The sequence below is a fragment of the Mesitornis unicolor genome, unplaced genomic scaffold (genome assembly GCF_000695765.1).
Source record: "Mesitornis unicolor isolate BGI_N332 unplaced genomic scaffold, ASM69576v1 scaffold39405, whole genome shotgun sequence".
In the NCBI taxonomy this organism is placed as follows: Eukaryota; Metazoa; Chordata; class Aves; order Mesitornithiformes; family Mesitornithidae; genus Mesitornis; species Mesitornis unicolor.
The window spans coordinates 31,311-46,372 of NW_010184204.1; the positions used below are offsets into that span (position 1 = coordinate 31,311).

The 15,062-nt window shown below is 48.4% G+C and overlaps 1 protein-coding gene across 1 annotated transcript; it reads left to right on the forward strand.

Annotated features, from left to right (window-relative positions):
* The first annotated feature begins 4,323 nt into the window (after positions 1-4,323).
* On the forward strand, positions 4,324-12,700 carry LRTM2 (leucine-rich repeats and transmembrane domains 2). Its single transcript, XM_010184390.1, has 4 exons — positions 4,324-4,346; positions 5,795-5,956; positions 9,610-10,200; positions 11,991-12,700. Exons 2-4 carry the CDS (start codon positions 5,890-5,892, stop codon positions 12,443-12,445), a joined length of 1,113 nt encoding a protein of 370 aa, XP_010182692.1. The 5' UTR covers positions 4,324-4,346; positions 5,795-5,889; the 3' UTR covers positions 12,446-12,700.
* Positions 12,701-15,062: the final 2,362 nt, after the last annotated feature.

Below are 15,062 nucleotides of genomic sequence, written 5' to 3' on the forward strand. Positions count from 1 at the left end.
ATCAGTGCCACCTCTCCTTAGGGTGCTCTGTGCTTTCTCAGAGGGTTTGATGGGGCCTGGTGCCCTTGGTATTTCCAGCCTCTCCAACATCTCCCAGTCTTGTTATTGTGCATTGGTCAGAGAGGATTGGGATGCAAATAATGTTTCCTGGCTAAGGCATGGGATGAGAAATCAAGAAAAATTGGTCTTCTGATTTTGTCACTGTCCCCCCAAAACTCCTTTACTCTGTGTAAGTTCGATAAGCCCTAAAAGTAATCTCTGCAGGACAGGAGAGCATTTACAAGCCCAAAAGATCCAGTGTGAGCATTGCACTTGGCAGCTTTGAAATCTTGAGTGGGGAACTGATGTGTATCATGATGAAGTATCAAGAGCTGGGCAGCTGAAATACCAGGCAGCCAAACTCAGCAGCCAGTTTTATCTCTGTCATAGTTTACCCCTCCATAAAATGGGGATAAAGTTGATTTTTCTTGGAGGGGTTTGGAGAGAAAACATTTTTGAACACCAATCACATTTGTGTTTCAGAGTTGCCTGCACGCTGTCATTCCAAAGATCAGCAGCTTTTTGACCTCTTCACATCCCAGAGAATAGGGTGAGGTTTTTATTCACACCAAGACAGGAATGTGGCAGAGTCCCTTACAATACCAAGTGGGTTTGCATGCTTTCCACTTTACAGCTTTCTGTATGAGGTGTTTTGCTTAGCTGTGATCGATCACTGCAAGTCAGATGGCACAATTCCGCAGCTGGGTTTGTAGTGTGAATTTAAAATGCGCTTTCCATTGCTTGTGACAGCGCAACACTAATGAATCCTGAACACACGTGTTAATAAATCAGCAAGTGCTGGAAATGAAGCCTCCAGCTATTTAGCTTAGAAAGCTCACTGGGGCAGCGACTCACACTATATGTTTCTACAGCACTGCTGAGATCGGCTGCCACCTCTGGGGGCTTCTGCAATTCAAATAGACAACAAATGAGAAGCTGCCCGTGAGACAAGGTGACCTCTTGTGGTCAACAATTTGGTAGACTGACCTAGGTCTGTTGGGGGACCAAGAATGGGCATCATCTCCATGCCAACAAAACCCACTTGTGGTACTGTCAGGAGCAGGATTTCCCCACTAGGACTCATTAGCCAGGTTACCTCAACAACTTCGAGTTGCTGCAATCAGACCCCATGTCTGCCACGTCTCCCTGCCCTCTGTGTCCCAGCTCTTCACCCCCAAGGGTTGATGAAGGAACAAACATAGAAAAACATGATTTAATCACTGGATTCTGGGACACCACCCTACATTATGGGTGACGGTAATAAACAGGAATCCTAAAAGCAACAAGGAAAGTTCAGGAAAAAAAGATAATCTCCTGAAAGTGTCCTCCATGCCCTCCCTCACTCTGCTGCTTTCTTAATCAAGGCTAAAGCAATTCAACATTGGAAAGACGAAAGCGACTTTGCCATCCCTTGTTAAAGAAAGAGTGGGGGAGGGATGAATGTCTGTGTGTGCTTCCTGATAATTTATTGCTAGCATCTGTTGCAGCCTTTGCTACCTATCCTTTTGTAATATAGGTCACCCACATGCCCTGCCAGTGCTTATAAGCCAGGCTGTTAACGAAGTCTGATCCCCGAGCCATGATCCAAGGGTTAGTACAAAGAAATAGGAGATCTAATCAGAGACAGAGGTTGCTGGGCTCTCTTTCTGACTGCAACTCATCCTAGTGACACAGTCACCTGCCTCTCTAGCCTCAGTGTCCGAGTTTGGAAAATGGGATAGCTTACCACCTACCTAGAGCAGAGGAACTACTGGAAAAGCCTTACTTCTGGGGGTCATTAAATACAAAATAACACCACTGGCACCTACAACCATGGTAAGAGTCACTCGTAAAGCAGATGGAAAGCTTTGGACAGAACGTGTCATGGAATTGGGAAGTGTTACTAAAACAGTATGTGGATGCAGCAAACTGAAACCCTCCCCACCCTCACAGTGTGCTCCTTGGGACCTGACTTACGAAAGCTAAGGCTTCAGAGTGATACTGCACACATTACTAGTGTCTGGGCAGGGAAAAGGGAAGCACAAGACAGTGATAGTGCCTGCTGTAGCTTTTATGCCCTGGCAAGTGCTGCAGAGTCATTGCAATCTCCTCAGCATCCCCTCCCAGCAGTAAACTTCCCTGTTCAAGCTAATTAGGGGAATCCTCATTAGAGAATCCTCTAGAGTCTGACAGCAGGCCAAATGTCCAAGTGGCACTTCAGCTCAGTGTATTTCTGCCCACTGGAGTCCATGGGCCAGAAATGGATGATTTCATTCTCTTGCTTTGAGCTGAAGCTAAAAAAAGTTGTCTTTCACTGTCCTATATCAAACGGCAAGAAGAAAAGGCCATCACTGGCCCCACAGGCTACTGTTCATTTCTCCAGAATCTGGAAAAGAGATGCAACTCCAAGCATGTGGAAGAAAGCTCTGGACATTGTGTCCCATGGATCACAGGACATTCAGCTGACATGTTGCTCCAGGGAGGAGGAACCATCTAGTAGGCCTGGAAGAAAGACTAATGCCTGCTTTGTGGAGCCCTTGCGTGACTTTGGAGCATTCCAAACTCTACAACTCAGTTTTGAGACCCCAAACCCAGGCAATGCCAGGCTAGTTCACGGTGCCTTTTGTCTTGGGCTGGGGGTATATGGGGGGCACTCCTAGGTCTGGCAGAGTCCTCGCTGCTGGAAAAGTTCCTGACTGTCAGGCTGAAAGCAGCCAGACAGCTTTGGTGGTGCTTTGGAGAGCCTTGAGGTGCAGGCAGGTGCTGGTGGCCCCAGGACTACGGGGTTCGCAGTGCTGGCAGTGAGCACAGCTGGCCTGGTGCTCTGCAGAGCAGAAGGCATCTCTTGGGCCACAGTAAAGCAGCTTATTAAGTCAGAATTCAAGACAAGACAGAGAAAATGTTTAAAGAAGAAACTCTCAACAATCCTCTCTGCCTCCTTGCTCTCTCCTGGCTGCAGAATATTCATCACTAGGGACTTAAGGTGCTTATGGGCAATAGATGCATGGGAGAGACTGAGTTTTTCTGGATCCTTGGAATTAAAATGTCTCCATGAACATACTGCTTCAAGGTATAAATGCAGAAGCTCATTGCCTCTTGCACTTCAGCAGTCAGGAACCTCTACCTATTCCAAATCTACTGCTCTGCCACTTGAGCATATGTTATGCTTGGAGAAGCAGGCAGTTTTGTGCAAGACATGGATGTTGATAAACATGGGTCAGAGAAGAGCCCCCGGTACATGTGCAAGCCCAACTCTGTGCACACATTTGTAAATGTAAGCTAGATTGGCAACTATATCTGCACATGTACATGAAGATAGCTGCTTTGAAGTCTTAGGAACATGTGTATGACCACACAAAGGGTGGCTGCTATTTATGGGGCGGGGAGTGTTGTGTTTATGTGACATGCTTTTAAAATATTCTTAGGTTTATCGAGATGCCTCCATCTTTGTGCATGTTGCAGTGCAGGAGACGGCGTTAAAGCCTGAACAGGTGTTAATCACCATGCACTGTAATAAATTCTAAACATAGGGAAAGGGCTTATTTATACATGGCTGCTCCTCCTACCCTGCACTCTGTGCTTGAGCCTTGGTGCTGCCTGAGAGGAGGAGGCGCCTGTGAGGTACCAGAAATGAGTGCAATCGCTGGATTTGCCCCACCAGAGCAGAAAGAGCCAGGGGGAAAAAACCCTTGTCCCATCACAGTCCTCACAGCCGGGTATGCCTGTCCTGCTCTCAGCCCTCCACTGTCACCAGGGGATAGTGTGGCTGAATTGCACAGAGCAGCAAGCAGGGTGGGGAAGACACCAGTCCATGGCACTGAGTGGGGGGCCTGGGCTGAAGGGAGACCGCAGCGGGAAGTTGTGTCATGAAGCACCCCCCAGGGAAGCTGTTGTTTTGTTTTGTTTTTTTTAAAAAGCTTAGCCCCCCTGCTTGGAGCTGAGCCAGCTGATACAGATGGGGTGTTACAAAACAGAGCCAAAAGGCAAGAGCACAGGGAAGAGAGCTATCTATAACCCTGACAAAGTTAGATGGAGTGAAGGTGGGGAAAAGGGAAAGGCAGAGCGCAGCAGGCAGCCCCTAATGCTGAGAGCAAGGACGCGATCGTTGGGCAACGGGATTTGGAGCTGATCAACTCCCAGGCAGATAAGGCTCTGTGGCTGTCAGCTTAACTCTGCCGTTTATTCCTGTGCTGTAGGGAGTTAAATAGAGCACACGGAAAGCCTGCTGCCGGGGAGTGAAAGTCAAGGAGGGAGAGGGAAGGAAGAGGCTGTATTTGGGCAGTGTCAGGCGAGTCGGGTGGAAGTGGCTGCAGACAGAGCTCCTCCAGGTAAGTGCTTGCAGTTTTTCATCCTCCTTGTCAATACTGACAGCCAGGGACAGGAGCTTCAGGGGTGGCATTTAGGATGGAGGCGTTGTTATGGGGGAAGCTGAAAGTCTTCTTAGCCAGGGTGAGCACAAGCATCAAATGGGGACAGCTATTTGTTGTGGCTTATCCTTCAGCAGGGACTGCAGGGAAGGGGTTCCAGCTCAGTTTGGGGAGTGGGGATTGCAGCGGGTGAAGCTTGGATCCATTTCGGTGCTGTGAGAGGTATTAATCTATTTGATACATTGGCATTTGGGTAAATGATCTTGCAAAATGCACTAGTCCAGGCACTGAACCTGCTCATCTTTCTCATGGAGATGCTCATTTGAATATTTCCTGGTAGTTTACATTCCTGTATAAAATAAATCAGTCATGGGAGCCTGGGGGAGGGGTAGCAGCTGGCACGTGTGTGGGGAGAGCGTCCCAGTGGGAGTGCAGCGCCCAGCTAAAATAATGTCTGTGGATGTTGTCAGAGCCCCTCAGAGGGGATGGAGGATGGTTTATTTTTGTACCCTGGTTGCAATGTGTCCATCTAACTGCTGCTGTGACTGTGGGTGGCATGTCACAATCAGCAGGAGAGCAAGCAGGGGGACAGGAGGGTCCAGAGTTTTTTCCCTTTTCCTGCTTGTCTGTATCCAAAAGGGAAGGAAATTGGAACCAGTTGTCAGTCACTTACTGTCAAGGGAGAATTTATGGTCTTTGGGTTTCTAATTAGACTGAGCATTTTTCCTTCTTCTAATTAAGATGTAATTCCTCTCTTTTCAACACTCCCACTCAGTCTCCCCCGCCCCAGGTCCTCCCTGCTCCTCAGAGGCTCGCTCAGTCTTCAGCTCCTGCAGTTGCTGCAGTGTGAAATCCCCAAGCTGAAGCTGTGCTCTGCTCAGCCCTGCTTTAGCCTCCACATTCATTTCACCTTAAAAAGAGAAAGGAAACGCTGGTAGGGAACACAGGATGGGGAGAAGCGTCTTGGCAGCCGCTGGTGGCCAGACCTCAGCGAGCCTGAGCTGTGCGTCAGGGAGAGGATGTACAGGTGGTACCAGCCTGCATGGAGGCGAGGGGGAATGAGCTGGAGTCTGCTGCTCTGGCAGGGTCACCTCAGCAATTCATCAGGTTAACCTTGAGCATGAGGCTAATGTCGCTACCGTAGCAAGCTATTCAAGCCCAGGCTTGTCTCTTCGTCACTTAGGTGAATCAGGCTTTATTTCTGCACTGCGAGGGTCACAGTGAATTAATGTTGTGCCTTCATCATGCTGCGCCTCCTGAAACATCCTCCATCTCCCCTCCAAGATGGGGCTGATGCCTCAAAGGCAAAACTCTAGCTGGGGAGGGGAAAGGACAATACCAAGCCCAGCCCCACGTCCTGAGCCCAGGGAATGGATTCCCACCTGCTCTGCTCTGCTTTCCCCTTCCAGGACCTGGCAGGCAGGCTACAAGGTCATTCCTCCTCCCTCTGGGGCTGTGGGCCAGGCTGGCTGGTGGATGTGAAGACACACTGGAGAAGACAACAATGCTGCCTACCACTGCTGGCCACCGGTGGAGGAGCAGGTTCCTCATGAGGTGGCAAGAGGCTTGTCGTAAGTAATGCCTATTCAGGTACTAAGTATGGTGATCCTGTTTGTGTCAAGGGAGTGAAAAGAAAATAGGTCACATCAGGGTTAAGAATATGGGAGAGGGACAGCTAAGAATGGAGATGTTTGAACTAATTCCTGATTCTTTTAGAGGCCAGGCTAGCTGGGAGGGAGAGCGAGACTCTAAAGCTGAAGATGGGCTTAAAGTGGGACAGTGAGTGATGATTGCTTCTGAATTCCAGTGGGCCTGGCAGGTGAGAAACAGCGAGACAGATATCACTGAAAAAGATCCACCCCGAATATTTCACAGGTTGGCATCCTCTAGGATGCAGACTCCTCTCTGTGGTAGGGGTTTATACATAGGTTGCTTAGCAAGGCTCCCAGCTCTTCATGGCAGAAGTCATGACAGAAATCAGAAGGGAATGCAGGATGCAAATGCAGAATTCTCCTACTGGGCACTGCCACATGTAGTGAAAATCAAGGAGAAAATAAAGAAGACCTCTTTGAAATTAAATTGTAAAAGTTCAGCCTGTTCATCTTCCCAGTGGACCAGGGCATCTGCCACAGTATCCCTGAGTGCAGAGCAGACTGCTAGGGTGATGTGAGGCTTCAGAGAATGTACCTGTCCATCGCTACTGCATGGCCAGGCAGCTGAGAGGGTCTGTGGTTTCCCTTGCTTCTGTCCTCCTGATCAAATGTAGGGGTACAGCTGTAAGAAGCTGAGGGAATTACTTCCTTCACCAGAAAACAGGTGTCTTTGTAATCCATCCACACAGACTAGACTGCTGTATAAATTATTTATAATGAATGCTACTGAGTCTTGACTTTATCTGATATTCCTGGATCAGCTTTCTGCCACCTACTAGAGTCACCAAACACCCCACAAAGAAACTTCATCTTCCCCTAACACAAAACCACATACTACTCATCCTTCTGCAGGGCTGGAAGGCAGCTTCAAGTTCTGCCCATTGCGTCCCTGCCACTTTTTTTCTGTGAAGCTGCTTCCTAGCCACTGTGATGAATTCCTTGGTCTCAGCTCACATCCTAGTGGATGTTCCTCTTGTGGGGACTGAAAATGAAATCAGGTTTTCTCCTCTCTATCATTTCAGTAAAATATTTTCAAGAGCACAGAGAAATATATGGGTAACATGAAGACATTTTTGGCACATTCTACATGGCTGCAGAAACTTGGCATGAACCCAGCTTCTGAACATAACCACAGCCAGCTGCCTGAGACACTATTCCTACCAGCCACTGCCAGCACACATACTGGTGCAACCCCACAGCCACCCAGTCGGGGCATTTTGAGAGATAAGCCGTGAACAGACTGCCACCTGTATAGCATTACACATGGTCCGCTCTTGCCTTTCTTGGTGTACAAAGCAGCTATAAGTGTTATCTCATCAACACAGCTGCCAATCTATTATTAATACTGTACTTTTGTTAAGCATCCAGGAAAATATGGGGTCACTTGAGTGACGCAGGGCTCTCTCCCTTCCCCACTCCAGCTCCCATTCTTTTAATTCTCTCCCTACAAGAAGAGCGTGGTGTGTTCTGAATGGAATTAAATGTCAGCCAGCCAGTACCTGCACTGCGCCAGCCCACAGGCTATGATCTGCTTGCATGGCAGTCTCTGCTGTTGACCCCAACCTTTGCATGACAAGAAAGCACAGAGGTGCTTAGGGTAAAGATCTGTCTTGTAGTTCACCATAAGGATCTATAATTATCATTAAAAGAGCACACAGAATGGCATGGCCTGGGCTGACGTACACTGGAGATTTCAACTGCATGACAGATAAAAATTCTTGAAGGAATTTTGAAGGATGGATGAAATAAAAAAGAGCTGAGACTTTCTCTGAACACTTATCCCTTGGTCCTTAATAAAGTCATGTAGCTTAGGATCCAAGCTGTGTGGTTCTCCTTAGTCTACCAGTCCACAAATCTGCCACTTCTCACAAGGGAACACAAAAAGACCTGACACAGGATGATAGGATTTGAATATGAAGGCAGCATAACCAACAGAAGCCAAGTCAGTATTAAAAAAAATGGGCTATGGGGCAGACTACACCCTAGAAAGAGTGGTGCGAGGGAAGAGAGGACAAGCACAGCTGACTGCAGAGCTGTTCCAGGAGAGCTTCTCCAGAGCATGGGTCTCCATGGCTCCCTCTCCTATGGTTGTCCTCTCACAATTCCCTTGGGGTCAAGAAACAAAACACCTGTTTGTTTGTTCTCTGCAAAAAGGTAGGATAGAAGAATCTGGTTTTCTGTTCAGGAAAGAAGAGCGAGACAATAAATGAATCCATTTTAGCTACCATTCACCTCTAAAAAGACTCTACCAGCCCCAAGTGATTGCCTTCTCTGCAGAAAAATGAGATATGAAAAGAACAGGGCATGACATACAGACAAACCTGCTTCAGTTTTAATCAAATGCTCAAACTTGTCACCTTAAAAAACAGTGAGGGAGCTGAATTTGCTTCCCACATTGAAGAAACTAATCTAAATTCCACAAAAGGAATTAAGATGAAGGATGCAAATGTTTTACATAGTCTGCTTAAACATAGCTCCCACTCCTCTAATGACGGAAGGCACAAAGCTTGCTTTCCTGTTGCTGATGATTCTTTGTCACAGAAATGGGAGTTTTAAAAGCCACTGGCTTCCAGGGAGGGTTCATAACCAGTGCCCTGATGGCACTCACAGTATCTGAACTCACGTCTGGATTGGTGATCCACAACGGCTCGAAAAAATGCTGTTTTATTGACCTTACCTTTGAGACACTGCAAGAGAAAGGGGATGCATGCTAATCCTTTTCCTAACACCCCTTTCTTCAACTACCAACCTGCATTGTTTTCCTCTTCTCCATTGCTATGGGCAGTTTTGGTCAAAGGAGATACTTGTGGGGCTATTGCTGTGGGATACAGAAACTATTTTGAGTGCAATGGTAAGTACCAGGAGTCCAGTGGTTTAGGGCCTCCTTATTACATTTTAACAGTTTTCTTGGTCATGCCTTTGTAATGTAATCTAATTCATAAAAAAGTCTCCTGCCACAAGGCCCACACAACACACCGTGGATATGGAAAGTAAATGATACCTTGAGGCTAAATTAGACCCGAGTCTGATAATCACAAAGATTAGGATTCAAACTGTAGGAGCACAAATGAGATGTAGGTTGTTTTGTTTCCATTTTTGCTTAAAAGCTTTTCATTAACAGGTCTATTTCTGGAAATAAAAAAAAAAAAGAGAGCTTCTTAGCTATATACCAATCCTTTCTCTCTCAACCCTGACTGCTCAGAAGGAGTTGTCCTTTATCAGAGGTGACACATCCCACTGCTCCATTCTCCTCTGACAGGTTCCAGTGCTCTAGTATCTGGCAGCAAAGTCCTCTGGGATGCACTGTTCTTACTTCCTTGTGAAACTGGAAGGATATTTACTCGCTTGCTCATGAAAAAAAGGCTCAGGGGAAAGTCATACTGCCAGGGAGCAGGGCAGCAGTAAAGGGATGTTTCTGTGAGGAAGCTCATTACACTGCAGGGCGCTGCAGTGAAGAGTTTTGCTGTGGGGGTCATACTGTAGCTGTAGCTGGGCTCAAGGTGGCAGTGGATGAGGATGGAAAGCACCGCTCTAATACGTGTGCTCTCTCTCCCCTGCTCTTCACCTACCAGTGCTTGGCTGTTGGCTGTCATTATGTGCTGCCGAGTCCTTCTTTGCTTGCCCTTCCTCCTGCAAGTGCAACAGTGGGAACCTGGAAGTGGACTGTAGTGGCTTGGGCCTCTCTTCCATCCCTTCAGACATCCCCACAAACACCAGGACCTTCCTCTTTCTCAACAACAAACTCAGCATCCTGCCAGGAACCGTGTTTTCCAACCTCTCTGCCCTGCAGAGGCTGGACCTATCCAACAACTTCTTGGACCAGCTCCCTCAGAACATCTTCAGTGACCTGGGGAACCTCACAGAGCTCCAGCTGAGGAACAACAGCATCCGGGCCCTGGACAAGGACCTGCTACAGCACACGGCCCTGCTGCGTCAGCTGGATCTCTCCATCAATGGCCTGGCCCAGATACCCTCGGGCATCTTCGACGACCTGCCCGCTCTCCGCTCCCTCTCTCTCAGGTCCAATCGCCTGCAGAGCCTGGACAGGGTGACCTTCGAACCACTAACCAGCCTGCAGCAACTCCAGGTTGGGGACAACCCCTGGGAATGCGACTGCAACCTCCGAGACTTCAAGCACTGGATGGAGTGGTTCTCCTACAGAGGTAGGTGCTCACGCGGTGGAAGCGCTGGCCTTCCTTGGAAAGGCAGATAGGGAAGAAGCAGGCAGATATACCTCACAGGTCAGGCTGATCTGAATGCCAGATCTTAGCCAAGGAGCATGAGGACCATGCTACAACGCTAAGAGACAGTTTAGTACCACTTTACCTTCATATAACGACACTGCCAGGCCGAGAAGTCCTCTGCAGCCCCAGTTGTCCTATGTACTTGTTTCGTTTCTAATTTAAAAGATTACTTTTTTTTTTTAGAGGAAAGACCTTTCCTCAAATAACATCAAAATTTTAGGATTATGAGTTCCCCTCACTCTTTCTGCCGAAAGAGAAAAAATGCTTTTCACGCTTGACAATAACCATCCCATTCTCTTTCTTAAGCAATGAGAACTAAAAGCCAGATTTGGCTGTAAAGCATCAAGTTTACTTTCAACAAAAGAACCATAGGAAACAGTGCCACTTAGGAAAATACTGCAATTAATATTGGCAAACCCAAACTAAAGCTCGAATTAACAAACTAGGCCACAAGTCAGCCTGGCTATAAAACTGTCATTTCAAACCAAGCAGTTTTTTGACAAGTTTGTATTTCCAGATTTTCCTCAAAATCGGGAAGGCTGGAAAGGTACGTATCACTTAGCAAGAGTGCCGACAGGACGATGTGCTTTCAGGAGGTGCGACTCCAAGAAAGATGGCACATTTTATGGGAATGATGATGGAAGGCCTGACCTTCTGTCGCTGGAGCCAATGAGCAGGAAAGGGTCTCAAATCATGTGGCTAGCAACAGTCAGCTGTCACATCCCTGCTGCAAAGAGATTATCTACGCCTATGGCTCCACTGCAGTCTGAAATATGCATTTGTGTGAGCAGAATCAAACAAGCATACGAGTGCCACTTTCCTCTTTTTTTTTTGGTTTGTTTTCTTTCTTGACTCTCATATCACAAAGCTGATGGAAAGCACATGGAGTTAATTTTGCTTTTTTTTCCTCCTTCCAAAGAAATTGCCCAAACTCGCTCAAGCATTTGTTTCAACATCTGTCACTATTTTCACAGAGGGGGGATGGATTAGTTGCTAGAAGATGGGACTGTGTGTCTGTTGTTATTTTGAGAAGATACAGCCTGGTCCTATCTTTTTGCTTTAATTTCTCCTTTTCTAAAATGGTTCTACTGACACTTACATAACCCACTAAACAGTATAAGGCTGACTTAATAGATGGTTTCAGAGGGCTTTCATGTCTTGGCCTGAAAGACGTCTATGCAGATATCATGCACCATGAGCTCTACTGTAAAATCTAACCTAGGCAGAAGCATCCCAGCCAGCTGCCATGGTTGAAGCTGCTCCAGCTGTGGAGGGCTAAGGTATGCAAAATGTCTCCAAGTTAGACAGAACAATAATTTTAAAGGCTATCACATGTGTTCCTTCTGCCCAGTGCATGGAGGTGCACTCCCTCCCTCCACCTTTGGATCTGGCAGGACATGTGGGTCTGCAGCACCTCCTGACTTCAGTGTCACCCTTGAACTCTAGGAACATCCAGCACTAGATCATGGCTGCTTTCTGGGGCTGAGAGAAGCTCTCTGAATACTCTCTCTACTCCACAATGCCCCCACTGCTATAATAAGCAGTTATCCACTTGATAACTGTAATGCTGCTGTGCCTGACTTCTGTAAGGCAAATCCTTAGCAGGTATAAACTGAGTCCTAGGACCTTGCCCCATGTGAGGATCTAGCTCTGCTATCACTGTATTGGGATGAAGCTGTGGTTCACTCCTGTTATCTCTGTTGGGACAGGTGGGAAAATCGACCAGCTGGCTTGTACCCTGCCCAAGGAGCTGAAAGGGAAGGATATGCGAATGGTGCCCATGGAGATGTTTAACTACTGCTCCCAGCTGGATGATGAGAACAGCTCTACAGTGCTGGACAATACTGGCCCACCCTGCACTAAAGGAAGCCCAACTCCTTCCAAATCTAAATCGGGCTCAGAAACAGAAGTGGAGCCCAGTGTGGGATGTCCTCAGAAACAGCGGTATAGGCCTGTGAGCGTGCGCCGGGCCATCGGCACTGTGATCATCGCAGGGGTGGTTTGCGGCATTGTCTGCATCATGATGGTGGTGGCAGCGGCTTATGGTTGCATCTATGCCTCCCTTATGGCCAAGTACCACCGGGAGCTGAAGAAGAGGCAGCCGCTCATGGGTGACACAGAAGGTGAACATGAAGAGCAAAAACAAATCTCCTCTGTGGCATGAAACTCTTCTAGGAAGGAAGGGACAGTGATGAACAAAGGTACCTGAGAGCAGTCAAGCATGGGGTCCTCCCAAAATACATCTTCCCAGATAGACAGACAGACAGACTGTGCTATTGCTCCACTCACCCAAGTAGTGCAACATGCTTCGGGGGGGGTCAGGGCACCTGGCTCAATTTCTGTTCCTCTGCCTCAGGCCCATTTTGTGCCCTTTCACCCTTGGGCCCTCCCAGACAAATAAAGTAGAGTCAGACCTCGAGTGCTTGCTGTGCCTCATGCCCTTGCACAGAGCTTCTCTTGCATGTCTGCTGTGGAGGCAGCTGGCACCTTCTGGGAACCTGTGTCATTCCCTCAGCTTTGGTCCTGAGTTGTCCTGTATCCTGTCAAGAGCTCTCTACAAACAGAGAGCAGCTCTCTGAAAGCTTATGCTTTCACACACCAGAAGTGTCCATGCCACACTGTTAGGGTCACTGCCATTACCCTACAGTAAGTCAGTCCTGCTGAGAGCACATCAGAACAGTGGAAACGTCTCTAAGGGATGACAACAGTCAGGGGGAGATTTCCCTTCTCACTTTTAAAGGTGGAAAATACCTGTATCACTCTAACATGCTGCCAGGGAGCACAGTGTCCCTCTTTTTGCTCCTGGCTAAGTCCAAATCCATGAGCTGACTCACACACAGTATAGGTGCACAGATACAGAGCTGTCCTGCGCGTGCACGCACACACACACACACACCCCGACTCCTGATCCCAGTATGCACACACATCTCCAGTTCCAGACATCCCAGCACCCTACCTACTCATGCAGGGCCACACATGCCCATGCCGATCTGCCCTGTGTGCAGCCATGAATACATTCAGTCACTTTACCTTACTCTCATCATAGCAGTGCATAGCGCCTTCTGCTTCAGACAAAAAGGCACCCCACTACTGAGGTGTTAACAGAAAACATCTCAGCCATAGCACAGAGCCAATGGAAATGGGCAGGAGAGGATGGAGAAAGGCAAAGTTATTAAGGTTACAGCAGGAGTCTGTGGAAATAAGTACACAGTATGAAAAAATGAGGTGTGTTCTTGTTAGCTATTCTATGTTTCCTATGACAAATGGAGAGGGTAAGGATATGAAGCCTGCATCTGGAAATGTTTGATTGGCAGAGCAGAAGTGGGTCATCAGGAAATATTAGAGCAGGAGTTCACTTAACAGCCTTGGTAGCGTAAGCCATGCTGAGGAGTAGTGAGAGCCTAAAGGAAGGTAGAGGGAGAAGATGACACACAACCCAAGAGCTGGTGTGGGTGGCAGAGGAGTGAGCAGGGTGTACGGGGGAGGGTTATGCAGTGGGGGCAACTGAAGAGAGTGGGTACAATTCTGGAGAGTCTCAAGGCTGAAACCTGGACCCCAGCATAGCACAGGTGGGAGAGCCGAGGTAGGGTCCACATAGACTGCCCTCCCCATCACTGCTGTGTTCACTGCCATCTATAGCTGCACACGAGTGTGCCCACACACACCACTGTGCACACTGCCACTGTCACGTAGAGTGACTTCCCCCAGCTGGATTTTAAAGCCCCTCAGACTGCAGTGCCTCCTATTAGTCTTAGCTCTTTCCGATCTGATAGGAAAAAAAAAATCAAAAAAGTGAGAGGGGAAAAAAATGAAAGGAACTCAACATAAGGACTCATTTTGTATCACTGGAAGTGGGATAAAATGCTGTCTCCAGGGGAGAGTGCACATTGCTATGGTAACCTGCTCTAACCAGTCACAGTGGGTATTCCTGGGTGAGGAAGATGACACCGGAGGTCGTGCATCCACAATGCCTGTGGATGGTGTGCTCCCTGCCATAGGGAAACAAGCTGGCAGCCAGTCCAGCTTTGCAGGGTGTTTCGCTGGCAACCTGTGTTCAGAGCCCAGCACGCACTGCAGGTGAGCCCTGCCAGGGCACGTCACCTCTTGCCCTTGCTCCAGCTGCATCCTGATGCCTTCAGATGTTGCACAGCCCTCCTGCTCGCTGCTGCCGCTGGATCCCTGTGGAAACGATGCACGCTGGCTCCTCACCCCCTTCTGGTCCCAGACCAGTGGTTGTACTGACCCATGGACACACCATACCAAGTCTTTAATCAAAGCCTGGAGTGGCAAAATCCCTCCTGGACTACCTTAGGCCACCCAAGGCAAAGAGATGGACTGTTTAAACATGACTTCCCTTTGACACAGGGATACATGGGACAGCGGAGGATGTTCTTCAGGAAGCATAAGACCAGGCTGCCCTGGAAGATGGACTAACAGAAGCAGTCCACCCACAAGTGTGTGCACACATTTGTACCCCCACTCCCAGTTCACTGCTCGTGGGGAAGAGGAAGAGGAGGGGGGCTGGCAAGATACGAGGAGGAAAGACTCTTCTCCCATGCGCTGTATAGCCACCCCAACCACCCCATCTGCTGCAACCGGAGCCCGCTCTAAAGGGCGGAACTGGTGCACTGCAGACTCTGTGCGCGTGTTACTGCTGCTCCACATTCCCAGCAAGCCAGGACCAGGCTCTGCCTGCTGGATTCAAACCTCTCCCCAACCTCCCTCTCAGGGGAACTTCTCCCTTTACCATACTGGACTCCGCAATCATACTTGAAATGGGA

Coding starts and splice junctions, on each gene's coding strand:
- LRTM2 (XM_010184390.1), top strand. CDS start 5,890: ATGCTGCCTACCACTGCTGGCCACCGGTGGAGGAGCAGGTTCCTCATG. Junction 5,957..9,609: donor GAGGTGGCAAGAGGCTTGTC/GTAAGTAATGCC, acceptor TTCACCTACCAG/TGCTTGGCTGTTGGCTGTCA. Junction 10,201..11,990: donor GGAGTGGTTCTCCTACAGAG/GTAGGTGCTCAC, acceptor CTGTTGGGACAG/GTGGGAAAATCGACCAGCTG.